Genomic DNA, 27,666 nt, shown 5'->3' on the forward strand with positions numbered 1-27,666 from the left:
GATAAAATTATGTCTGTCACATGATACATTACATGTTATATGTTTGCTTTGTAAGGCAAGATGTGCACCCATGATATTCAACTCATCTCTGTAAAAGATCAATCCATTTTAGTGTAATTTAATACAGAGATTGTTGTACTTGTGCTACAAACAGACGATTGCCAAAATAAATCGGAAAGAAAAATAATCAGTTCAACTGAAAATGATGTGTAAAACGCCTTTCACACAAATTTGGTTAAAGCAGAGATTTATACATGTAGTTCCAAAGTTGTGTGTGTGCTGATAATTTTTGGGAAGACAAAGTAGGACAAGTCAAATATGTTTATTCATGATTTCATCGTATTCAGTAATAAAGAATAACAGCAACTGTCAAATATAATAACACACAGTACACCAATGATTCTTTCATTCTTCTCACACAACGTTCATTCGTAACAATCATTCGATTCTTTCACACTCACAATAAACTGAATTTCAAAACATGACGAACCGTGAAAAAACATCATTTGTCTTTCACTGATCACAAAATGAGTTACAGCAGTTGCACAGTCACTCACTCACACAGCACACACATTTGCAAGTTGCAATAGGCCCCTACAAGAAAGGGCAATGGGGCTCTTTTTCCGCCAAGTAGTGCAAAACGTGGGGAGACCTTTCTGCTCGCTAAACCACTAAATACATGCCCACTTTCAATCACAGAGCACAAACTGGTACTGTAGAATCAGTATCACAGCACATAAAAAGACCGAGCATCAGGCAACTCTCTGTTAGTCTCTGAGTTGAAGAGGACTGAAGACAGCACATGAACACAGCAACAAGTTATGCAGATTATCAGGACACCACCTCATCTCTGAAGGCGAGGCAAACGACTGCTTTCTGATGTCCGCTGTACTCTCTCTTCACATCCCCGCCATCGACGCTCCACAACCTGGCTGTGTTGTCAGATGATGCTGCACACAAAAAATAAAACGTTACCAATTAAGAATGCATTTTTTGTGTGTGATCCTTTCAGTTTTTGGCTCAGGTAAGTGTAGCCTATGCGATCGTAACTTTGTCTGTCTGTGCGTGCGTGCGTGCGTCTGTGCGTGTGTATGTCTGTGGTAGAAACTCTAACATTTGAAGACGTCACATTACATTGACGTCACATTATGACGTAAGAGGGTTAGACGTCACGCGAAGGAAGTACTGAAAGTCTCGGTCATTATTATTTTGAGCGCGCCGAGACTAGTTGGCAGTCGTGTCCTTGTAAGTAGGCTACATGCAGACAGACAGATCTAGATCTAGTGTCTCGCTTTCTTGCACAGTTTCACCTATGCTCTTTCTGTCTGTGTGTGTGTGTGTGTGTGTGTGTGTGTGTGTGTGTGTGACGGAGTGATTGAGTTTGTGTTACTGTTTGTCGATTTCTTACGTGAGCCTTGATGGCTTCGCCTCTTGTTATTTGGTGTGTTTTAAGAGAGCAAGTTTACTATGCTCTGTTTGGCTGGTTTTGTTGTGAGTATAACTGCCTCCCCTGAGTATATTTGAAACAGAATTGTTTTTTGAACTGGCTTAAGAGGAAACTCATATATGGACATAGTGAAGTTTTATTGTATTGTTCCATTTGTGATATTCTCCAGATGTCTTTTTTGTGCATTTCTTTGAATACATCACATGCTGTTCAGTGAACAGTTTAAGCAAGAAAAACAGTATCATCAGAAAATTCTCTTCTTTCTCTTATTTTTTCATCAGAAACAGTAACAACTGAGAAAATTTCTTCTCTAAGGCACTAACATACTCAGTACTAATCTGTAGAATCAAAACTAAACAAGATGGGCGCAATAGTCAAGTCGATAATACGTCAGCCTTCTATGTGGAAAGTTCGGGTGGGTTAAAGCAAACACTGTACATAAGGAAGACGTGGAACTTGCGAAGAAAATGCGAAAAAGTGTTTGTGGGTTATCGTCCCTAGTTACATGCTGACGGCGAAAACAAAATGGCGGATCGCGTAGGTACCGATCGCGTGCGAGGTGGTGGTAAATTTTGCTCGGCTTTTTGTTGCAAGAACGCCCGTTACAAACAGAGCTGCTTCGGGAAAACTTTCCACAAGTTCCCTAAAGAAGAAAAAAGGTGGGTTGTGCAGTGATTATTTCATCAGGTTTACCTTCTTCAGAATGAGAATGCAATGGCTCGAGTCAACTCACTCAGATAAGCCAACTGTCTCTGGGCATTTTTGTCTGCTATGATACTACAGTATTTATAGAACTAATATGCAAATGAAATATTACAAACATAGCATGGATCGGTTCATCCTGAGATTTCTGTACTAGCTGTACTATGTACGCGTGTGTCTGCGTGTGTACCTGTGTGTGCATGTGTACACTGTACTTACGACTGTGAGTGTGAGTCAGCAGTCAGTACAAAACAACAGTTTACACTTGATGACAAACTACCCGTGGGCATATTTGCCGAAATCTTTATCAAACCTTGCTTACGGGAAAACTACAGTACAAAGGTACATCACTCATCCGTTTTGCGTTCAGGCAGAGCGTTAGATTTAGACTGAAGATCTGATTTATTTTTTCTTTCCTTTTTGCTTAGTTTAACAATAACATTGTTGTTTTTATTGTCAAACTAGGTGCAGAATATGGATGCAATTCACAAGGCGAGAGGACTTTGAAAAGCTGCAGCCAGCTGATGTTCAAGGTCTCAAGCTTTGTACTGATCACTTTGAGGCCAACCAGTAAAACAATCCTGCAGAGAGGATCACTTGTGTGGAATGCTGTCCCGACATTGTTTGCAGTGCCCAATCCACCACCGAAGGTTATTTATTTATTGGTTTTAGGTTTTTGCAAACCAATGAAGCACACTATTAAATGCAGGTTGAGTAATGACAAGTTTGAGGCTGATGTAAGAATTGAAAAAAAACAGCATTGTTCCCATCAAATAATGCCTGTTTGCATTTAGCGCAAAAAAATGATAAGGCCAACAAAAAAAAGTTACTTATTTTGGATCGACGTCTTGATTATGATGATATGATGAACTTATTTTGCCAAAAAACAGCCCCAAATGGCAAAAAAAGTATAGGGTCGGCGTCAACAACAAAAAAGTTGTATGTTTCTGGTCACCTGACCCTACCTATGTTTTCCCGACGACCCTAGACTTTTATTTTGCATTTTCAAAAATAAAAGGGGTATTCGAAAATCAATTGTTTTCCCTGTTTTTCAACAAAATAAATTAAAAAGATGGTTTAACAAAAAAAAGTTTAGAAAAAAAATCTCCACCTTTAGTCATGTTAGGCCACAAAAAAAGTCTGTTTAAGGTAACATAGGCCCCCAAAAAATAGCGTCGGTAGGTCGGCTTTTTATTTTTGTATTTTAGCCATCTGAATATTTTAATTTCATTTTTTAATGCCCCAAAAAAGTCTAGGGCCGGTGGGAAAAAAATAGGGTCGGTCCGGATACTGTAAACAGATTATTTTTTGTTTTGCCTTACGAGAAACATACACTTTTTTGTGTGGCCTAAGACCAATGCCATGAAATTGGGAGAATTGTGACTGGGTGTTGGTTGTGAGTTTGTCAGTTAAAGAGCTGTGCATTTGCAGGTTGCTAGTGGGAGGAAGCCACCATCGCAAAGGGTAGCTACAAATGAAGCCAGCACCGACCTGTCGCATGATGCACAAATTGTTCAACCAGGTAAGAGATTTTTAACCATGAAGAACACCCTGACATCAAAAAATGTTTAAACACATCCATTACATAGTTGATAATTGCTGTATAGGGTGACGGGCGCTGTGGCGGGGTGGTAAGACGTCGGTCTATTAACTCGGAAGGTCGAGGGTTCGAATCCCGGTCGCGGCCGCCTGGTGGGTTAAGTGTGGAGATGTTTCCGATCTCCCAGGTCAACTTATGTGCAGACCTGCTAGTGACTTATCCCCCTTCATGTGTACACGCAAGCACAAGACCAAGTACGCACGAAAAAGATCCTGTAATCCATGTCAGAGTTCGGTGGGTTTTAGAAACACAAAAATACCCCGCCTTGCTTCCTCCGAAAGCGGCGTATGGCTGCCTAAATGGCGGGGTAAAAACGATCATACACGTAAAATTCCACTTGTGCAAAAAAAAATGAGTGCACGTGGGAGTTTCAGCCCACGAGCGCAGAAGAAGAAGAAGAAGAAGCTGTATAGGGCGGATGCATGGATGGATGAAATTGTACCTGTAGTTCCAACACGTAAAGATGGGAAACATATCCTGTTAGAGGCATGGTGTAACAAGAAACAATTAAGTGGTTCTATTCCCATCTCCCCCCCCCCCCCCCCCCCCCCCCCCTTTCCCCGTCGCGATATAAGCTTCGTGGTTGAAAACGACGTTAAACACCAAATAAAGAAAGAAAGAAAGAGGCATGGTGTGTGAGGAGTTTACCTGGTACTGTTGTCCTAATCAATCAATCAATCAATCAATCAATCAATATGAAGCTTATATAGCTTCCGTGGGTACAGTTCTAATGGCCTCACCCATTCAGTACCAAACAAGGTCAATTCCATCATTGTTCCACATCGTATCCATAGTTGCAAATACACTTCATTTCTGGCCTGCCTTCCTACGCTATTGTTTATTTTCATTTTGTGATTTAATTACACGTGTTTTAATTTCTTCCAGGTTGTAACTTGTTATGGTTATGTTATTTTATGTGTGTTTTCTTTTTTAGATGACATTCAGGCGATCCTGGAGGACATAGGATGTAAAGCATCAAAGTCGTCATCTTCCCCATCCCCTCGTGAAGCGGAACTTTGGCAGAAGGTCAACAAACTGAGGAGCAAGGTTTTCCGATTAGAAAAGAAAACGATGGAACCCCGTGTAAAACGAGCGAGTAAATTAGCCAAGCCTCCCAAGAAAGACTTTGTAGTAGAACAGTTGTCTCATATATTATCAGGCGAGGCGAGCTATTTTGCCATTTATGCCTGTTACATATTTACCGGTTATCTGCTGCTGTGTCCAATCCTGGCAGAGACGGGAACGCATGTTACCAAGGAGCTGAAGGAGAGTCAATGAGATGAGAGAATGTGATTAACAATTGCCAACTCTCTCCGTACAAAGAGGGTCCAAAATTGTATAAAAAAAATAGATGGTAGGCAATTCAAAATTAAAAAAAGGACTCTCGGAGCATGGACTTAATGAGTCAAAAATTAAAGAAGGCTCTATGAGCCGAAGTACATGTTTTGTCTATTGTCTTTTTTATTTTGAATTCCCTACCATCTATATTTTGATACAATTTTGGACCCTCCCTGGTGTGTTGTTTCTGATGTACCTTTTAGTCTGTTTACAGTAACATAGGCACACAAAAAGAGGGTCGGTAGGTCGGCTTTTCTTAAAACAATTTTATAACCATCTTTTTAAATTATTTTGCAAAAAAACAGGAACAAAAGTGATTTTTTTTTCTTTTTCTTTTTTTCCAAATGCCAAAAAAAAAAAGTCTTGGGTTGGTCTAGAAAAATAGGGTTGGTCGGGATACCGTAAACAGGCTATTTTGCTTTGTTTTGCCTAAGCAAAGACTAACAAACTTTCTTTAGGGTCTGACATTGTATATACTATACAATTTTTGGGGTATTAACTAAATACATGTATACAGTTTTCGATTCCTTTTATACTTTTTCACAAATTAGCCCCCCCCCCCCCCCCCCCCCCCTTTTTTTTTGTGGTCTGCCCTGGGGGCGGGAGGTCTCCTAATTTCGGTTTCTAGGGTCACCTTATGCTTCCCCATGAGCTGAGTACTTAATTTAAAATGAGCCTCGATTTTTTTATTTGTATTTTGTAATTGTGCCTTTGTCCAGTCACATGATTTCACTTTGTACTTAAAAACTTGGCGCTGTCATCATTTATTGCTATTTATTGTTCAGTTGTTCAGTATTTATTGCTATTGGGCATCAGTTATTCAGTTGCCCTCTTTCGAATGAGCCATGCATGCATTATGGATGTGTTTAGCGAATTGGGATACCTAAAGCAATGTAAAAGAAACAATGTGAAGCAAACATATAGCACCAAATAAAATAACCGAATCAGAATGGAAACTTCTTCAGTGTATGTGTGTGTGTGTGTGTGTGTGAGTGTGTTTGCTGTTTTAAATACCGAAAATGTGAAAATAAAGCAAGTCACAGCATGAGAAAGATCGACTGTACTAGTCATGACAAAGCAGGAGACAGCCTGGTCAGCATGTAGAAAAGGGGAATAACTCGTATTTAGCCATTCTCATTTCTAAGCATGCCCAATGAGGAAGTTATCCTTCTTCCCATTGTAGTTTCTTTGGTTAAAGGTGGAGATTTTCTCCCAGATCAAAATGTGCAGACCTGCTAGTGCCTTATCTCCCTTCGTGTGTACACGCAAGCAAAGACAAAGTACACCAGTGTTAATTGTTATCAGGCATCAGTCATTGAAGCATACTTTTATGATCTGACCCATTGGTCTGACCCCTAGCCGGTCAAACCGTCCAATAGTTTTGACACGTAGAAGGCCTTCTGGCCATTAATTTACCCACTACGCAGACAAAGCCAGATCAGTTGGACCCATGAATATTTTCAATCCAGGTCCAATTGACCTTTTGTCCTCCGAGTCTGGGAACAACAATGAGCAGAAACACAAAGATACCAAGCATGCGTCCCCAAAACACAGTGTGGCTGCCTGAATGGCGGGGAAAAAAAGGTTCATACATGTAAAAACTCACCAGTGCAAAAACATGTGTACATGAGTTTTACAGCCAATAAACGAAGAAAAAGAAAACTAAAATATTAAACTACCTGTGATGATATACTGTGAGTCTCCACTGAAGGCACAGTCCCACACCCAGCGCTGATTCTGATCTCGTAGCTTGGTCATCAGGGACAGGTCTGCGGTGCGCCAGATACAACACGTCTGATCTGCTGACGTAGTTGCCAGCAACCTATTGTAGAATAAAAGAAAATATGAAAAAAGTAGAAAATACAACACAAGTAAAGACACTCATAGTGTATTTTACTGCGATTGGTTTTCAATTCTTTGCAAAGGTTCCTTTTGAGTTATTGCTGGAAGGTTCTGATAAATAAGCGGAAGAGAACAAAATATATGCAGACCTGTTTACCCTAAACCCAAGGCAAGAGTACTTTCCCAAAAAGTTGAGTGTATTTTTCAAAAAGTTGGTGTACTTTGCAAGCAAAGCCATATGGGCTAGGGAAAATGTACGCGTGGGTGCAAACGTGTTTGTGTAAGAATAGTATGTCTTGTGAACACCTTCAGAATTTAACTCCTTCCAATACAACAGGGATAAAACAATTTTATTTACCAGTCAGTTTATAGCATTGTAACCACTAAACCAGTGTTATTATATATGAAGTCTTATATCTTCCAAACAGATTGATAATGAAAAGATGAAGTTGAAATAACATCTGCGGTTGACAGTGGCAAGTTCATTTTTACAATCATCTCAGAAAACCTTGCTTCAGCACGGACTACAGCCTTTTCTTCTGGCAGGATTTGCTTTGCGGGAATGAACTTCATAATTCCTTGGCAGCTTTCAGCGGATTTCTTTGCAGCAACCTTGTCCAGGTGAATTTTGGAAATGCAGTGACGTGTCGTTCGATGTCATATTTCCCAGCATGGGCAACGGAGAAATCTGATTTACAATACTTGCAGTGTGCATGACTTTTTCCCATAGTAGACTCCACAATTCCTGGCTCTTTCTTATATTTCTCCAAGAAAATCTGCTGTTTCTGCTGTTTAGACTTGGTACAGTCATCCGAAACTGACACATTTTACCGCTTTATTTTGCCACGATTGTCCAGACGATCGCACGTGCCAACAACTGAACAAGGTTTCCACAGCTGAAGACTCGCTGTCATGGTTATCTCCCTTCGACCGAAACCGGTATCAGTTGTACCATCCCGTAATCAGCACACCAACACCGGAAAACGTATTCTAGACTTTTCCTTATGCGTATTTTGTGCGTGTGTCGCGTATTTGCGTACCGATAATAATTTGGCGTACAAAATACGACCAAATCGTACTGGTAAACAGGTCTGTATATGGAGCTCACTCTTCCGCTGACTTACTCAAAGCATCGCATAAGAAGAGGTGATTTAAGATATGAAGATTGATCAGGGTTAGGACTTGAGTCTTTCCACTACAATTTGTATTATTATGTTATTATAAAGAGATTTTGGCTAGGGAACATTGCAATATATTGAATAGTGTGTATCCATCCTAAATAGCATCCCTTCTGCTCCTTTTCTTTTTACATTTAGTCAAGTTTTGACTAAATGTTTTAACATAGAGGGGGAATCGAGACGAGGGTCGTGGTGTATGTGTGTGTGTGTGTGTCTGTCTGTCTGTGCGTGTGTGTGTGTAGAGCGATTCAGACCAAACTACTGGACCGATCTTTATGAAATTTTACATGAGAGTTCCTGGGAATGATATCCCCGGACGTTTTTTTCTTTTTTTCGATAAATACCTTTGATGACGTCATATCCGGCTTTTTGTAAAAGTTGAGGCGGCACTGTCACACCCTCATTTTTCAATCAAATTGATTGAAATTTTGGCCAAGCAATCTTTGACGAAGGCCGGACTTCGGTATTGCATTTCAGCTTGGTGGCTTAAAAATTAATTAATGACTTTGGTCATTAAAAATCTGAAAATTGTAAAAAAAAAATTTTTTTTATAAAACGATCAAAATTTACGTTCATCTTATTCTTCATCATTTTCTGATTCCAAAAACATATAAATATGTTATATTTGGATTAAAAACAAGCTCTGAAAATTAAAAATATAAAAATTATGATCAAAATTAAATTTTCGAAATCAACTTAAAAACACTTTCATCTTATTCCTTGTCGGTTCCTGATTCCAAAAACATATATATATGATATGTTTGGATTAAAAACACGCTCAGAAAGTTAAAACGAAGAGAGGTACAGAAAAGCGTGCTATCCTTCTCAGCGCAACTACTACCCCGCTCTTCTTGTCAATTTTACTGCCTTTGCCACGAGCGGTGGACTGACGATGCTACGAGTATACGGTCTTGCTGAAAAATTGCATTGCGTTCAGTTTCATTCTGTGAGTTCGACAGCTTGACTAAATGTTGTATTTTCGCCTTACGCGACTTGTTTTTTCTTGGAGGCAAAAAGCCTACCCCCAACATTACAAGCCACAAAGAGTAATCTGGTGGAAGAATGTGTAATCAAGATTCTATTCGGCAATCATTTCGCACATTGTCACTTCTGCTCGGACAATTTCTCCCTCCAGTTTTGTTACTGTATTACTACACTCAGACTTCCTGATAAAGAAACAGGTAATTCGAACATCTTTTGTCTTTTGGTTTCCATGAGCTCTCTTTACTGCATCCTTGTGATAATTTGTCCCGATGTGCTATGCACAGTCATATTTTCCAATGTGTGAACACGAAAAGTCACTGTGGCAAAGGGAACACAAGACGTGCTTTGGTCCTTTTGATTAAGGTCCTAGGCATGGCCACGATTCCATTTAGCTGCCTTTGTATTTCTGTGGAATAGCTTTCTTCTTTTTCACAGCAATCCTTTTACCACCACTGTGATCAGCTTCCTCGTCAGACTCGCCGATCTCATTCCACGCGTCGCTAATTCATTGTAATGCGAACAGCGTCGTCTATCTTGTATGTGGCTGAACAGGCCAGAAATGACTGGATATTGCCCAAACAATCTCGCGCAGGTGCAAACGCAAGCTCTGCAAGAGCAACAATACAGATCGGATTTACATCGAAAAAGAACCTGTAATCGAAAATTTTTAATTAAATTTTGATTTAATATAATATACTTACCCAATTCTTATGAATGCATTGACTTTAGTCCCACATGCTAGATGTCGAAAAAACCTCTCAAATTACCTGCCCTTAGTAGGGTGGTAACCAAGCTAAAAGCGACACCATAGCCGTTGCTATGGCCTGACCTTGCTCGGTTACCCATAACACCCTGCGCACCACGTGAGCACCCGCATCCGTAATAATCATTCGAGACTATTAATCAAACAAACACCCCAAGGACATAATCCAGCGGGGATGGATGGGAGGGTATTAACTATAAGAATTGGGTAAGTATATTATATTAAATCAAAATTTAATTAAAAATTTTCGATTTAATCACATATTCTTACTCCAATTCTTATGAATGCAGATTCCTCCTAAAGGCGGAGGGAACTTACTTATGTCCTTGCAAGCACCTGCCCTGCAGCGACCAAAGCCGGCAATGCACTGGAGCCATCCAGTCGCGTGCAGGAGATGTCACGAAGGTAGAAGCTGATGAAAACATCGTCTGACTTCCAGTAAGCTGTCTGCAAGACGTCGCTTAAGCGCCCTGACCGTAAGACGGCCACAGAGGACGCCCAGGCTCTGGCCTCATGTACTCGAGCTGATGTCAGAGGAAGGACTGAACGCCCCCCCCCCCCCCCCTCTCCTGAGAGAGCCACCACTCATACGCTCGTCTAATGAGGGTCGCCACCCATCTTGTAAGGGTCAATTTCGAGATGTCCCTGTCATATTTTGTGTTCAATGAAATGAACAAAAGTTTTTGACTTTTGGCTCTAACCAACTGAGTGCGAGCCAAGTAAGACTTCAAGGCCCTAACCGGACAGTTGGCTAAATCGGGATCGTGCGAAGCAAGAATAGTCCCAAGCGGGGGGACTCGGACCACCGGCGGGGATTGGCCTGGCTTTTGATTTTTCGCGAGAAAACCAGGCCGGAAATGAAGTGACATTGATCCATCGCGCTCGAACGCGATATCTTCCGACAAACCCGACAAGGCATGGATCTCACTGCCTCGCCGAGCAGTAGCCAGAAGAAGCAGAAAAACCGTCTTGCGTGTTAAATCAGTCAGGCTAGCAGCCTGCAAAGGCTCAAACGCCGAAGACCGTAAATACTCTAAAACCAAAAATAAGTCCCATGCCGGGACAGAGGTCCGTCTCTGTGCTTCCTGGAGAGCGGCCCCTTTGATCACACTAGCAATCACTCCGTTAACGTTAATCAATCTGCCTATCTGTCTCAGAGTAGCAGATATAGCAGAACGCCGGACTCTCAAAGCAGAGGCCGAACTGCCCTGCGCAGATAAAAAAGAGAGATGATTTGCAACCTGTAAAGAGCGCGGGGCCACAGCGTTGACCCCCGACTCCCTACACCACTTGGCCCAGGCAGCCCAATGGCAAGCATAAACAGACGCAGTCGAGGACCTATGCGCCTTAACACTATTGTGACTAGCACTGCCACGGCGTTTACGTCCTGCCTGCCCAAGCTTGCCACCAAGAAACTTCCCAAAAATCAGTAACTGTAAAGAAATCTGTCTAGCAAGCTTGAATTAAGTCCAATCACCACCAAATTTTGTGTACTAATTCAAAAATGGATGCCCAGTTCAGTCGTGCTATTTATAAGTTTGTCACGCGATTTGTTTTAGCAAAGGAGGGTGAAAGGGGGGTGAAAGGGGGATAATTTGTGTTTTTTAACGTTTTTTTGTGTGTGTTTTATTTTCTACTGCTTTTTTTAAAAGTTATTTTTTAACAGAAAGTATTATAAATAATGTTATAACCAAACAAGGTGTAAAACCTATGAATTAGCTGAAATATTGTTAACATTGTACACAGAAATAAGGAGACAGTACAAAGAAAAAAACAAGCAAATCACGCATTCACTCACAGCATCCTGACTCAAATGAAACAAAACTGTAGATCTAACACTCACCAAATGATGTCTTGGTAATCCATATTGAATATAAGTCACATTTTCACAACAAAGTACCAACTGTACACCTATGAACAATTCCAAAAGGATTTGAAGGCTCGATCCAGCCATCCATTGTTATCAGTGCTGCCACGCCCCCATAGCTCATGCACGATTCCGAGATACATGTTCGTCTAGCAGTATCACCGCCAACCACGTGTAGTTTGCCGACTCGTACTAGCAACAACGGGACTGTTTCTTCCTCACTTTCACTGCTTGTATCGCTTTCGTGAGGCGAAAACGATACGTCCGAATCATGCTCTACGGGATCCTCTAGGTCCAACATCCGGAGAATCTCCTCCCGAGACAAGGCTCGCCTTTGATTCATTTTTTTTCCTCAAAAACGCACACAAATCAGGCGGATTTGCAAATGGCAGAAGGGGACGCCAAGTGTATCAAGGGAAACAACTCAATTTATTTGCAAGCTTCAAAAACCGGGAAGCAATCACGAGTCGTGTACCCTCTATGGCTGGTACTGAAAAATGCGCTTCCCGTCCATGGGCGTGTCAGCGCTGGTACTGATTTATCAGTGTCCCGTCGCGAAAGTGTTAAACACCAAATCCAGCGTCAAGTCTGAAGCGCCAGATTTCCGCAGTTCCGACCTCACAATCTCCAAACGTGTAGGCACAGGGCCTGCGGGTCTCTGTGCGGGATGCCTGTTCTTGGCTGAACGAGCTCTCCCCGCACTAGATTTAGAGGAATCGGAACCCCTTTTGCCAACAACAGCAGATCTGGAAACCAATGCTGGGAAGGCCACCAGGGGGCTACCAGCAGCAGGAGCTCCGGACGATCCAGCTCGGCTTTCCTCACCACTCTGCTGAGCAGAGGAAAGGGAGGAAATGCGTAGGCCTGCAGGCCCCTCCACGAGATCTCCAACGCATTGCTTGCCCAAGCCTCCGTGTCCGGAAAGGGGGACACGAAAATGGGAAGTCTCTTTGAGAACCTCGTTGCAAAAAGATCGATCATAGGCTTCTCCACCTGTGCCCACAGGCGTTGGAGAGCCCCGTGAGTGACCGTCCATTAGGTGTGCAACACCTGAGAGGACCTGCTGAGTGCATCCGCCAGTGCGTTGAGCTTGCCCGGAAGAAACTCTGCTGAGATCATGATCCGATGCGAGTGGCACCAGACCAGAACCTCGCACGCCCTGTCTGACAGGGAAAACGACCGAGCTCCTCCCTGCTTGTTGATGTAGGCAGCGACAGTGGCATTGTCCGTGTGCAACCGGACATGTCTGCCGCCCACCAGAGGGAGAAACGCAAGCAAACCGAGGGCAACTGCCTCCAACTCCAGGCGATTGATATGCCAAAGGCACTGGGACTGAGTCCAAAGACCGGAGGCCGCCTGGCCCCCGATGTGAGCCCCCCACCCGGCCATAGACGCATCCGTAAATAGGTCTATGTCCGGAGGGGGCAGAGCGATGGGAACCCCCTGAGAAATCCAGTCTAGGTCCAACCACCGAGCAGTCGCGTGACTGAACCATCCCTGCGTGGGGACGATTTTGTCCCAATCCTGCGAAGCCGGCTCCCAGAGAGAGCTCAGCGCAGCCTGGAAAGGCCTCTTGTACACTCTCCCTAAGGGAACCAGAGTTGCCATAGATTCCATTTGGCCCAGAATCGAGGTAAGGACCCTCACCGAAGCCTGCTGGCTGCCAGCTACGGCCAAAATGAGAGCATGAAGCTTCTGAATTCTCTCCTGCGTAGGACGCACCATCCAAGAGACAGTGTCGAACGCCATACCGAGGTAAACAAACCTCTGGGAAGGAGTCAATTCTGACTTCGCTTGGTTCACGGAGAACCCCAGGCCCAGAGCCCGGTTCAACACAACCTGAGTGTGCAAGTGGCACGCTGATTGACTCTGATTCAGGATCAACCAGTCGTCGAGGTACGTCCGTAGACGAATACCTCTTTGCCTGATCAGCGCGGCCAACTGCCTGATCACCATCGTGAAAACCCACGGAGCCAGGGACAGCCCGAAGGGCAGAGCCCTGAATTGAAAGATCCGATGACCCCAGCGGAAACGGAGCCACTTTCTGTCCACTTGATGCATAAGGATATGAAAGTAGGCGTCCGTCAAATCCACCGAGGTCACCCAATCTCCCCAGCGTAGGGCCTCCCTGACCGAAGCTGGTGTTTCCATACGAAACTTGATCTTCCGAAGAAACTTGTTCAAGAACGAAAGATCGAGGACAGGCCTCCAGCGGCCCGACGCCTTGGGCACTACAAACAGGCGTCCGTAAAACCCCGGCGAGGAGCGATCCACAATCTCTTCTATAGCCTTCTTGGCCAAAAGAGACCTGATCTCTGTTTCTATGGCCACTCTGGCCTCTTGGCTGGCCGGAAAACGAAAGGGAGGAGGAACCCTGGTCAAGGGAGCCTTTTCCCCCTCCCACAACAGCCGGAATCCCGATCGCACCACCCGTAAAATCCATTGGCTGTGCACCAGCGCCTGCCACATGGAAATAGCCCTGGTGGGGCCCCCAGCCACCACAAGAGTGGGGGGAACAGGGGTGATGTGATCGGGAGAGCCTCATTGGGGGGAGGGCTTTCGAGCCCCACCCCTCCCCTTCCCGAACGAGGGTTTCTTAGGATAAGGCGCACCCTTAGCTGGTGCGGCCTTATCTCCCTGTTCCTTAGGACGAGAGGAGATGTGCTGCTTCTTGTTCCTGAAAGGCTGAGAAGAAGACTGAGATTTCTTTGGGATTTTAAACGAAATCCCAACGAGATGCCTGTCTTTCGCCTCCTGAACTTCCCGCTGCCTTGCATCCAGGGCTACTCTACCCAGGAGAGAGCCCTCAACGAAAGGCGAGGAACGCAGCGAGTCCACAGTGGACTGATGGGAAAAGCCTGCTTGAGAGAGCAGCAAATCACGCCGTGAAAAGACAGCATGAGCATACAGCCTTGCTGAAATGCTCATCCTCTCAGAATTCACCATCCCCAAAGCAGCAAGCAGTATGGAGATGTCACTAGCTGAGGCGTCTTCCCTGAGTCTAAAAGGCTCCAAAGAGCCAGCAACAGCTCGAGTAAGAGCTCGGAGCAAAGACTCTGCCATAGAAGCCAATTCAAGATCAAGACGCCCTATCTCCTCCAGAGAAGAGAGAGAAGCATCAGAGAACGAGACCCCCTCCTTAGCAGAAGGTTGCTTTGGCAACAAGGCAAGCAACTCCGGCGGAATTGGCAAAGTCGCCCTCGGCAAAGCAAAAGTCTGAACAAAGTTCCTTGACTTCACATTCCAGTCCAGCTTTTTCTGCACTAACGCACTAACGGCGAAAAAGCAGTAGCCTGTGCGTTTGACGCCAGCCATGGATTGGCTGAAGCAGGCGCTGTATCATGAGCATGCAACAAAGGGAAGGGAGTTGGCGACAGACCGCTGCCCTGAGGGGCCGGTCGAGCCAAAAGTTGCGACATGTGATAAGCCACGGCAGGTGATTCCACAAAACGAAACGATTGTGAACTCTCCTGTGAAGGCCGAAAATCATTCGCAGCGGACGGTGGAAAAGAGACACCCTGTCCCGAATCCACCACCCCCTCCGGAAAGTAACGAGCTGCCACACAAGCCGCTCTTTTCATGGCTTGCCTAAACCCAAAAGGCAAGGCTACACACTCCTCGTCTTCCTCAGAAGAATCAGAGTCCCCAGCCTCCACAGTATCACTGTACACAGGAGGGGAGACAGGAGCAACAAAAGCGTGACCCGATCCCGCTTGCCACCCACCCTCACCCCCCTGCCCCACAGGGGTAGAAGGGTAGACAGTTGGCACAGAGACCCGCCAAGAAGGAGGGGGGAGGGGGCCACCCAACAAAGCCGCGCCAGGCCCATTGTCGGTAGACCGCTGACCGGGCGCTTGGCCCCAACAGTCAAAACCGGTTTGGCCAGTTTGAGCTACCCCGCCCGCTGCATGCGGTGGGAGTTGGCTCTTAGCTGCAGCAAGCGAACCCTGAGAGGGGTAAGACTGAGTGAGAGGCGAGACCGTGAACGGCCGCCCCCACCCGTCAACCTGCTGTAGTCCTGTAGCCCCACCACCCCGGCTGGGGAGAGGGGCGGCTGCTAGCAGTGGACAATAGCGGCACTGACTGAGACGCCAGTCCAACAGCGGACACCCGATCCTGCCCGCAGGGCGGGAAAGGGTGAGCCGCTACACCAGCCCCCACCCAATCCCGCCCAGTGGGTGGGAAAGAGTGAGAAGCTGACACAGCCCCCTGCCCCCAGTGGGACAAATAGTCTGGGGACTCGTGGCAAGAATACACCACAATACTGCAAATCATTGAACAAATTGTAGTTTTCTCAGCAATTGCACATAAAAGTACAAAGAATCGATTAAGAGGATGACACAAGTCATCCAGCAAGTATGAAAGGGTGAAAAAATTAATTAAATAAAAATCGTTTCGAAGGTAAACAACGCAGTGCGGGAGATAACTCCAACACGAGTTATCCGCGACCTTGGGAATATTAGCCAATCAGATTTTAGACGTATCGCTTTGCGCGGAATACTTGTCGTCTGCTTGAAGAACAACAGCATGGCGTGTTTGCAGAATGAAGGCGCCTGCTATATATTTTGCACCCACGACCTTCGAGTAAACGGTAAGATGCTTTCAGTTACATGTATACATGTTTTTAGTGGGGGGGGGGGGGGGAGGGTAGACGGGAGGGGGTGAGGGGGGCGCGAAAGTGATTGCAATGAATGCCAGATCTGTATCTGTGTCAATACGTTGACAAACCACTTCTGTCATTTGATCGACGGAAGGGAGGTGCGCATATAAATAAGTCCTAAACTGGGTGGAGATCAGATTTAAAGATCTCCATAGTCATAGATCCTGCCAGAACTTGATCGTCCTGCAGATGGTTCCAGTCTACGATCGTCCTGGGAAAATAAGAGTTCCTGTGAAAGCAGCGGCTATTGTCCGTAACACTGTTTCAACACTATTTTGTTGACACAAAATCTTGGAAACGCCTTGCTGTTTAGATCTGTTCGTGTTTACCTTGCTTTCGTTTTTAGGTGGCCCTGACAGTCAGAAATCAAATTGAATTTTGTACATCTTCGATATGTAGGTAATTGGTAATTAACTCTTGAATCTTGATGATGTTATTGCATGTACAGAAATCGGTACGACAGTCTATTAACATTATATATGTATCATAAGAAAACACAGACATTTGAAGTGCATGCTTCATTCAATCAATGTAACCTAATATTCTAGCCATGCGTGTTGGTACGTGTGTGTGTGTGTGTGTGTGTGTGTGTGTGCGTGTCTGTTTGTGTGGGTGTGTGTGTTAGTGTGTGCGTATGTGTGTGTGCCGTGTGCGTGCCTGTGTGGGTGTGTAGAGAGAGAGAGAGAGAGAGAGAGAGAGAGAGAGAGAGAGAGAGAGAGAGAGAGAGAGAGAGAGAGAGAGAGAATGTATGTGTGCATGTGTGTTTTTATATGTGTGTGTGTGGGGGGGGGGGGGTAGTTAAGTCGCATACAGCATTGTCTTTCATGTGATTATTTCCTTGTTTGTCTGTATTTGATTCGGTTTTATCACTCTGGATACAGAGACGTTTCCTGACCCTTGCATCAGTCAAGAGAAAGCATGGATTCAAGACCACTGCCAAAACAAGGAACGTCTTCTGAAGACACGGTTCGCGAAGGTATGAGGCGAAAGGGTGAGGGGGGGGGATATGCCTGCTCGCTTGTGTATTAGGTGTGTGTGTGTGTGTGTGTGTGTGTTTATGTGTGTGTGTGTGTGTGTGTGTGTGTTTGATTAAGTCACAAACAAAATTGTTTTGCAGTTGATTTATTGCCCTTGTTTGTTTTCATTAGGTTATCTCATCCTGGATGCAGAGACTTCCCTGGACCCTCACAATCTCCCGGAATCTGTCCAGGAAAAAAGCTTGGATCCCAGACCACTGCCAACACAAGAGGAGTCTTCAGAAGAAGCGGAACCGTTCATGAAGGTAATTCACACCCATCAATGTTGGAGGCCCGTGCCCTGGTCGACTGGTCTTTATGTGCGATATGCCAAACAGAAACAGAAGAAAAATTAGTAAATCCGACACAATCAACATTTGCCAAAGCTGGCGTGCAGACTGGGTACGGTCGTGTCGTCGACAATATTTTGAAACTTGAAGCCCTTGGGGATTCGTCTGTGTTTGTTTTGAACAAGGATCTCCTTGAACAATGTAATGATATGAAGACAACCTTTGAAGAGAAAAAAGCTGTATGGCACAGAACCTGCAGGAACAAATTTGATAACCAGAAAGTTGCTCGTGCTGAGAAGAGATACTTGAAAGAAGAAGATAATGACCAGAAAGAACTGCACAGCCCCGTCAAAACAAGGAGGACGATAGGACCTGTGTGTGACCGCGATGCGGAAAAGATGGTACTTCTGAAAAACGCATGTACATTTACCATTGACCAAACAATTCGTGAATATGCAGAGATTGTGCAGGACCGATCACTCTTGGGAAAATTATCAGAGAAAATTATTATATGCATGCCTTGGACGCCAAATATCATTCATCTTGCAAGTTGACTTTGTACAATAAATCTAAAAAAGCCTTAGCAGAACGGGGAATTAATGACGCACACGAACAAAATGAGTTAACAGTGTTAAGTCAACTCCTTTCTTTCATTGAAGAAGACAGAGAAAGCAAGTCCATGTCACTGTTCAAAATGTCTGAACTGTGCAAAGTACATGACAGCCAGTTTCGTGAGCTGGACTGTTCATATAACAAAAAGGTTCATACAACAAGACTCAAAGAAAGACTTCTTCATATGGTGCCAAATCTGCAAGCTCAAAGGCAAGGGAAAGAAACTGTCCTTATTTTCGATACAGACGTCAGCAGTTTGCTGAATTTTGCAAGAACATTAGATGATGACGCATTTCATCTTGCACGTGCCGCACAGATTGTTTCCAAAGACTATTGTTTTGACGGCCTCAGCAGACGTTGTTCCCGAAAGTCTGCATGCACTCAGAGGTATGATAATGCATGGAAACGTGTCTGGTTCGACTTTGACGGAGATCAGCAACAAGCAGAAGTCAGTGTCGTCAGTTTCCGAAGTTCTGATGTTCAACACAAGGAAAGGAGACAAGAGAAGTAAACGACCCACATCTTCAAGGTAATTTCACTCAACGTCGAGGGAAACACCACTGTCAAGAAAGAGAAAATGTAAGTTTTACGCCCTCACGGCAAAGCCATTAGGGGCATGTTACAAGGAAAAAATCCAACTTTGTATGAAAATAAAAAATAAAAATGCAGGGGGGGGGGGGTGGAGGGGTGTAGACCGCTGGCTGCCGGCTGCTAGAGGAGACCTGAAATGAGCTAGGGACCGGGTTGGGTCGTCTTGGGTCAGTGCTAAAATGGTTACTGTGTGTATGGAGGCACATTTAGTTTCTGAGGTTCAAGCGGAGCTGTTGCCTCTGCTCCCACGTTCCCGTGTCTCAGGAGGCGTTTTTGGTATGGAAGCCAACCTGTAGGTTGGGGCCTCTGCCTTTCAGGATGCCAGGACTACAAAATGTGTGTCTTGAGACACATTTAGCTTAAGATTCCAGAAGTGGATCTGTGCTGTGCTGGATCTGCTGCAAGCACACTAGAACCAGCTCGCAACAGTTGAGGTGAACAGATTGGTGACCAAGACCATCATCGGTATCTCTCCGAGTGATGGGTGTGGGCGGAGAAAGTCTCCCGGACTGAGGGTATTCTCCCTTCTGTAGCGGATGAGACTAGCCATCTCTTCCTTGAGAGTGTCACAACCTTCAAACACGTGTGTGAGGTGTCCAGTCTTGCCACACTGACAGACTGCCTTGTCCCAGTAGATGCGGCTGCTGACCGTGCACAAGCGACGCAACATGGGTCTCGGGGTGAGTGGGAGGTGGTGCCCTTTCCTATTGTAGGGGAGGTGTATCCATCCTCTCTCTTCACATGTTTGTGACAGAGTCTGCTCTCTTTCCTCTCTTTTTAGCTTGGCTAGTAGCAGTTTTCTTTTCTCCTTCTTAGACGACCTGGACTTTGCAGATGACTTGGCACTGCTATCACATACACATAAACACATCCAAGAGAAGACCGACCGATTGTGTATGTTTGGAGGCCAAATTGGACTTAGTGTCAGCCAAAAGAAGACCGAGACCATGCTACTCAACGCCGAAAGACCTACCCCAGTGAAAGCCTATGGCGCCGACTTACCGCAAACAGAACAGTTTACTTACCTGGGCAGCATCATCCGAAAGGACGGAGGCGCCGAGAAGGACATCAAAAGCAGACTGAACAAGGCAAGAAATGTCATGCGGACCATGAACAACATATGGAAATCAGCCCAGTACAGCACTCACACAAAACTCAAGCTATACAGAAGCTGTGTGATGTCTACCCTCATGTATGGGTCGGAATGCTGGCGCATGACGAAGTCGGATGCAGCAAAACTGTCGTCATTCCACACCACCTGCCTCAGAAAGATCTTGAGAATATTCTGGCCCAGAAAGATCTCCAACAACGACCTTCTCCAACGATGCAACATGGAAGAAATGGAGACACTCATAACCCAGAGAAGATGGAGATGGACTGGCCATGTACTACGAATGGAAAACGACTCCATTCCGAAGGTGGCACTTCGATGGACCCCAGAAGGAAAAAGGAAGCGGGGAAGACCCAAGCAGACTTGGAGACGAACAGTGGAGGGGGAATCAAAGGACCTCAACCACTCCTGGGCGACCCTGGAAAGGCTTGCAAGAGACAGACAAAAGTGGAGGTCCTTTGTCGCTGCCCTACACGCCACCAGGCGTGAAAGGCATTGAATGAATGAATAGTAGCAGTTTGGCTTCCTGGCAGGAGAGTCGAATGTCTGTCATTGGCATGGTTGACATAGCCGCTGGCCATATATATACTGGCCTTCTTTTATACCTCAGAACAAGGCAGAAGGAAGTCATGTGCTCCTGTGGCGGCTCATGCTACAGAAGTGACATCCAGGCCTCATAAACATCGAGATAGACGGAAGTTCTGTATTGTTGTTTGCGGGAAAGTGAGGTAAGTGATATCAAGCTCATGATCACTCAAAATGCGTGTCAAGCGATTTAGTGACCTTGTTACCTTTCCAATGGATACATTGTTTACTCTGATAAGCAGATATGGATCCATCAAACATTGCTGTTTTGCGAAAGTTTGAGAAGATGTCGCGTAGGCATCGTTTCTCTTTTCGCGAGTAAAACGAACAACACGCGCCCCGAAACCGAGTTTACAATTTGGTGAAAGATGTATTTCTTTCACTGTGAACTTGAGACTGCGTGCTTTTGTGTGTTTAATTGTCGCAGGGGATACTAAAAAGGATGTGTTCTTGCTCTGTTTTGCACTTTTACTAACTTGCTAATTTTGTGTGCGATTTTAGGAAATGATGCTTTATTTTTTATGACGAGTATAATCGTGATGATTTAATCAAATTGTCATCCTCTCATGCCATTAGGAATACTAAAGGGCTTTCTTTTTCTTATTTTGCAAACCTGATTCTGACAGAAACTGGCAGTATAGAGACTTTTAGAATTGATGCGTTTCTTTTTATGAAGAGTATAGGTTTGAAGGTCATGACCTTTTCCGATCAGTTGTGTCATCCTCTTATTCGATAGAGAATGTAAAAAGGTATATGTATGCCAATTTTGGTGCTTTGTTCAATGATATGCAGTATCCTGCCACGAGTCCCCAGACTAAAGGTGGGACCAAGCCCAGGCTGCGACTTACCATGCCCCCTCTCTCCCTCTCCCACAAGGGGAGAGAGCTGACTTCCCACTGCAGTGTTGCTAAAAGCAAGCTGAGCGGGAAGAGACAGAGAGGAAGCAGACCCCCTCTCCTGACGGAGAGAGTGTTCGAGCGCAACCGCCACACTACCAGAGGCAGAGAGGGTAGGCCCGAACTGGTCAGGTGCACCAAGCAAGTGCAAAGAAGAAATGGCCGCCCGGCCACCCCCCCCATCCGCAGGAGTCGCCGGAGTCGACGACGACGACGACCCCAGCCGAGCCAGGGAGGAAGGATCCCCTACCGCCAGAGGCAGAGGAGGGACCCCAGAGCGAGACGCAAACTGTTGAGAAATAAAATCAAACAATTCGGACTTTAACGAGCCCAAGGCTGAAGGCCCCGGCTCCTCACCCCCATCAGGGGACGCGAGCTGTGAACGAACGGAACCCGTCCTCGGAGGGATAGGAACATCAAAAGAAGCGCTGTTTGACGGATCTTCTACCCGCATAATAGGCAAATCAACGTTCTTAGGTTTAGCCTTAGCTTTAGTTTTCTTCACTGGGCTAAGAGCCTTGTCACCTTCCAGTCTCGCACTCAGTTTAGCTTTGTTGTCGGCCATTTTAAGACCGGCGAAAAACAGTCACCCAGAACAAAAAACTTCTGCGTGCGTGTTCAAAACAAAGCTATCAACATTTATATCCAAACATAAAAAGGAAAGATCTCACCCAAAAGGTAGACGGACAGGTAGACCCCCAAGAACCGGCTAGTCTCAAGGACGAGCAGGCATGTGAAGGCCAAAAGTGAGAGCGAAATTCGGACACGTCCACCGTGTGTTGTCGAAAGTCGAGAATGATTATTACGGATGCGGGCGCTCACGTGGTGCGCAGGGTGTTATGGGTAACCGAGCAAGGTCAGGCCATAGCAACGGCTATGGCGTCGCTTTTAGCTTGGTTACCACCCTACTAAGGGCAGGTAATTTGAGAGGTTTTTTCGACATCTAGCATGTGGGACTAAAGTCAATGCATTCATAAGAATTGGAGTAAGAATATGTGATTAAATCCATGTCAGAGTTCGGTGGGTTATAGAAACACGAAAATACCCAGCATGCTTCCTCCGAAAACGGCGTATGGCTGCCTAAATGGCGGGGTAAAAAACGGCCATACACGTAAAATTCCACTCGTGCAAAAAACACGAGTGTACGTGGGAGTTTCAGCCCACGAACGCACAAGAAGAAGAAGAAGTACTTCCATTGTGGAAAGCGTGGTGGCGTAGTTTGGGTTAACAATCGTAGTTAATTACGCCCAAATCGTAAGGGTAGGCAGGTCTGCAAAGGTGTTGGAGTGGTTTGGTGTGAAAGATTGGCTCGTTTGTTACAACAACCAAAACACAAAGCATACCAGTAGTTACTCAAAACAACCAGTGTGTCACTGAATAGCTAGCAGACCTTCCATTACATACAATAATCTGGACTTCATTATATGGCAATAGGTCTTACGTGGAGTCAGGGCTGAAGAGACATTTGAGAGCGTATTTGCTGTGTGCGTTGAACTTTTTCTTGGGGTGAAGTTGTGTGGGTTCATCCAGTCGGCCTCCTGTCATCGTCCAGATGTAGCACTTCCCCTGGAGAAATACAAATTAAAATAATAAGAATTAAATGTACATATATTGGCTTTAACAAGAGCTGAAAGTTTTTGTTTTTGTTTTTCAGAACAAACAGCAACAACAACAAAAATACACACACCCTGCATTTACCTTCCTCAACCCTAAGTAGCGGCAGGTCTTTAGCTGCTAGGTTTACCAAAGAGTGCTCATGATTGAATATTGATGTAATTAGCCCTAACAAGCAGGCCACCTGGACTGCTTCTGTGATGATTGACCTATCCACTAAGTCAGTCTGGCTTTAAAACTCAGTTAACATACTCACTTTGTTGTTGACTGCTGCCATCATTGTTCCCATAGGGTCTATGCTTAGTGACTGAATAGCAGCATCTGGCTCTGGAATCTGAAATATTAAATGCATAATATTAATAAGGGTCACATGTGCATCAAGATTTACTTTTTATGATGGCTAATGAAAGTGTATGCTCAAAATATGCACAGCCACATCAGAGCTTACTGTTCACTGTGACGCTATCAGCGTGTTGACATAAACTTGCCTCACTTCCAAGGAATACAATTCTTCCACACCGCATAAAAACCCTGACAGAGTTACTTCTAAACATATTTTTTTTGTGGGCTCTCATGACATGCATCTTCAAATACAGTAATTTTAAAGACAAGATTCTGCTAAATGGGATGAATACTTGTTGATATACAAACCAGATGCTCATTGTTGTCTGTCTTCAAATCCCAGATGTGTATAGAGCCACTCTGATCACCAACAAACAGCTCACCCTGGAGAAAAAAAAGATAAATCTTTGTAAATGGAACATACAAAGTTACAGAATAAAAAAAATACATATTGGGTCACTATGTGACCGCTCTTTAGCTTTTGCCCAAAACAGTTACTGTTCCTTCATCTTTTCCCTTTTCCAAGATCTTTCCTTGAGTCTTCTTTGTCACAAAAACTTCAAGCAATAGGGCTTAAACTCAAAATTCGCTATACAACTGTTCATACCTGATTTGGATGCAAGCAAACGCAGTTCACTGGAGCGTTGACTTGGAAGATTCTCTGACACTGAAGGTTACGTGTCCTGTTACCAAACACATAGATTTGATTAATTTTAATTTGAGTCGAAATAAAACTGCCATGCACCTGTCCATGACCACACATAACTGCATACATGACAATCTCATTCATTAATAAATATCTATCATTAACAGACACCCTTGAGACAACAAAAAATGTTCATACTTGATACATGTTTGTGTCTTATTTTATGGGCATAGTCCCAAATTAACCGGATACTGGAGGAAGAGCGATCATTTGAGATTGATTCAGTGTGACAGTGAACCTCAAATGGGGCTACTGCCTTTATCATGATATCAAAAAAGCTGACGGACCAATGCAAGATAGATAGTGTTTATTTGGCAGCTAGATGCTGTCTCGTTGCAAGGACCAAACATAACAGTTATCTATCCACACTATAATTATTACACATATATACTTATACACAATCTCTTCAATACAGACCTGAGATCCCATATTCTTGCAGTGTTGTCTTCTCCTCCTGTGTACATCCATTTCATTTCATTATGAAACCCCACTGCTGTTACATTTTTTGAAATGCCATCATAGTTGATCAATGGATTTGGATTCATGGAGTTGAGATCAAACATACGAATATGTTGATAACCTGCAAACAAAGACCAACTGGACCATAAAAACTGATTAATAGAGCCCAAATACATCAATTTTTGATTGAGAGTTCATTCAGTCTGAACTTTATTACTGCACAAATAGACTAGCAGAAAGCCTGGCAAAATCAATTAAATACTCAAAGCCAATAAAGCAACATAAATATATATTACAGCAGTCTTTGTAATGTATGGATCCCACAGTGCATGCTTGGTTACCGAAGGTACATTCTATGACGACTCGGAATAGAATGACTTGTGAGCGCAGCTTTGTTGTGGCAATCTTCGATCTTCCATATATCACTCAAAAGTTTTGGAATGAAGAAGAAGAGAAGGAAATAAAAGAAGAAAGGGGTTAGAAAAAGAACAGCAGAGGTGAAAGATCATCAACAAATATATATATGCATGCTGCACTAATGGATCCCCCCCACCAAACCGGACTATGGTCTGCAGCGCAACCCACTGTGTTACGGAGATACTGTCCTACCAGGCAAAAAAAAGGAACTTCTACTTTGAGAGCTGTTCGTGAGTTTGGTTCCTGAGCCCCTCTGTTTGTAATTTGTGTGCTCTACGTACGCTCTGTCGACCTTCACTGTGTTAGCTACCATCACTTGATGACTTTTTTTTATGCTCCCATTCACTTTGTACCACTGCAGATCCACTTCCAATGTGAATATTGGCACTATAACACCAAAATGCATTGACCAATCACCGAAGCATGTACCATGCAATGCCATTTCACAAAAAGGATTTCCGTCCCCAAAAGTCCCTCTGATTTAAAGGCACAGTGCAGCTCACAGCCTTCGTTTTGCGTTTTTGTTGCAGCTGAGTGCATTTACAGTTCAAAAATCCTCCTATGGTAGTAAAACAAACCCAAAACTACCCAACGACGACATCTGTGAAGCTCGACAGTTTCTTGTTCACGCGAGTGCATAAATTAACCTAGTTATTACGTGGTGTTTGGTCGGCGTTCGATTCAACTGAGTGATTCCGGCCTCCATTTTGTTTTACACAAACTCATGATGACGTCTGACATAGTTTGCTAGTGACTGTCTTTTTGTGCATGATGTGGTGATCTACCTGATCTAAATTTAGATCCAAAAATAGGTCAAGACCAGCCGGGTCCGAGTACGAAATTAATTCGTAAAAAAATCGCAGTTCTTGACTCTATGAGTGCAAGTCAATGAAACTTGGTAGTTTTTCTAACGGATAGCTGCCTGAGGTATGACTAAAAGCCCCAGGGGCTCCGTGCACCTGGATTTGACAAGTTCAGTACCTTTAATATAAGATTTGAAAGCTTCTTTGGTTCGATGACATCCTATGCTTGATTTATTGTATAAAGGGAATTAGCAACTGGTTGCATGAGGGCATCGGCAGGGGCATGCAAATTGCAATGACGAGCAATTATGATAACATTTATTTTCTACAGAACTCACCTGCAACTGCAATCATTCCTTTATCTGGTGTTATTTCCAGTGCGTTGACTTGCTGAAGCAGAAAGTCAAAGAAAACCCACAAAATCATAATAACTATATATATTAGTGTTAAATTAAAATGTAATTCAATCAAGTTTGCGTTTTAATGAAACAGATCCTGTGATTGGTCAGAATGCCCCAACTCATTAAAAATTACCGGTCATTAATTGTCGATAACCACTCGCTAAAAAATCCATTAACAACCTGCTGGCGAGGCGCATTGATACAGCCTCAACTAGTCTCGGTTAGCTTTGAGGGTTATTTAACAAATAGGAAATATGAAGGCCAACGAAATAGCGAGACCATAAGGTATGCGAAGTGATGACGTCGAATACGTGACGTAAGTTGATGCATGAATTCTTCCGGACTACGTCAGTCAATTCCAAAGATCGCTTTTGTGATGAAAAGAATTTGTTTTAGAGTTTGCTGTCCAGAAACCCGTCAAAAAAGAAGGGAAAATGTGTGTGAAAGAAAACAAAACAGGAGCAGAGTGATACGATAGGAATACAGACATATTTCTTGGGACTTGACCCTTGCAGGTAGGTGGACTAAAAGTAGTGTGTGAACAGAACAGAACCAATTCTGTCTGTTTACAACCGCATGAAAGCAGGAAAGAGATCGTCGTCAGATTGAATTACAATAACATTAACATGCTTCCATTTGAAACTTCTCGGTCTTCATCGTGGATTAACGCCCTCCCAATGTCTAATTGAAGCCCTCCGTCGCTTCGCTCCGTCGGGCTTCAATTAGCTTTTGTCGGGCGTCAATCCCCGATGAAGACCTCAAAGTTTCAAATGGAAGCATGTTAATGTGTAAATGTAAGACTGTTAATGTTTAGGCTCTAAATCTAATGTTTACACACATATATATGTGAGCCTGCAAAAGACGCAGCGAGCTATTTTCGGCTACAATGGAAATAGGTCAGAAGGGATAAAATTATCGATCTTCAGATTTACTGCTAAATCGCTTTATTGATCATCCAACTTCATCATCCCAAAAGGATTTCACCTGTGTATTTCAAAACAGCACTGTGAAAAAACTGTATGTACAGAATACAACAGTTCTGCTTGTGGCATTTATGTTGTGTCTGGATTTCCTACCCATTCAAAACCATGCATGCAGAGAACACTGAAAAGGATACAGAGTCATTATGCTGCACAGTCCGATGGCAAATGCCACTGTGAGCTTGCCAGAATCTGATGGTGTGGTCATAGCCTGCTGTTGCAAGAATGACAGGGTCCGTGGCATTACCACCCATTGACATCGCTTGCGTTCACAAATGTTTGGATTATGTGCAAAAACAAATTTCTCAGCGCACTCCGCTCCACTTTCCTTGCTCTTCCTCAAGCCGCAGACGATATGAACGGTACTTACAAAAGTATCATTGTCAATACAATTATGGCAGCCAAATACAGCCCTTTCTATTTCATATGCATCTTGTTTCGACTAAAAACAAATAATTCATG

The 27,666-nt window shown here is 44.2% G+C and overlaps 1 protein-coding gene and 2 long non-coding RNA genes across 3 annotated transcripts; 2 read left to right on the forward strand and 1 right to left on the reverse strand.

Annotated features, from left to right (window-relative positions):
- Positions 1–306: 306 nt before the first annotated feature.
- On the reverse strand, positions 307–27,574 carry LOC138958957 (target of rapamycin complex subunit lst8-like). The gene is made up of 9 exons (XM_070330310.1): positions 27,342–27,574; positions 26,162–26,213; positions 24,562–24,724; positions 24,046–24,121; positions 23,748–23,822; positions 23,353–23,430; positions 22,924–23,048; positions 6,767–6,909; positions 307–950 (listed from the first exon to the last, which is right to left on the reverse strand). The coding sequence occupies exons 1-9, from the start codon at positions 27,462–27,464 to the stop codon at positions 832–834; spliced, it is 954 nt and encodes a 317-aa protein (XP_070186411.1). The 5' UTR covers positions 27,465–27,574; the 3' UTR covers positions 307–831.
- On the forward strand, positions 1,864–4,797 carry LOC138958949 (uncharacterized). Its single transcript, XR_011453553.1, has 3 exons — positions 1,864–2,106; positions 2,615–3,671; positions 4,684–4,797. It is a non-coding gene; the product is annotated as an uncharacterized lncRNA (long non-coding RNA).
- Positions 15,951–18,357, forward strand: LOC138956197 (uncharacterized). The gene is made up of 3 exons (XR_011452549.1): positions 15,951–16,312; positions 17,263–17,357; positions 17,530–18,357. It is a non-coding gene; the product is annotated as an uncharacterized lncRNA (long non-coding RNA).
- Positions 27,575–27,666: the final 92 nt, after the last annotated feature.

This window comes from Littorina saxatilis, linkage group LG2 (genome assembly GCF_037325665.1).
Source record: "Littorina saxatilis isolate snail1 linkage group LG2, US_GU_Lsax_2.0, whole genome shotgun sequence".
Lineage (NCBI taxonomy): Eukaryota > Metazoa > Mollusca > Gastropoda > Littorinimorpha > Littorinidae > Littorina > Littorina saxatilis.

What these genes read in the sequence shown, in the direction of transcription:
- LOC138958957 (XM_070330310.1), bottom strand. Translation starts at nt 27,464, where the DNA reads ATGTCAATGGGTGGTAATGCCACGGACCCTGTCATTCTTGCAACAGCA. An exon ending in CTCTTCAGCCCTGACTCCAC is followed by an intron (nt 6,910 to 22,923) that starts GTAAGACCTATT and finishes ATTCTACAATAG; the next exon opens with GTTGCTGGCAACTACGTCAG. An exon ending in CTCACAGTATATCATCACAG is followed by an intron (nt 951 to 6,766) that starts GTAGTTTAATAT and finishes TTTTGTGTGCAG; the next exon opens with CATCATCTGACAACACAGCC.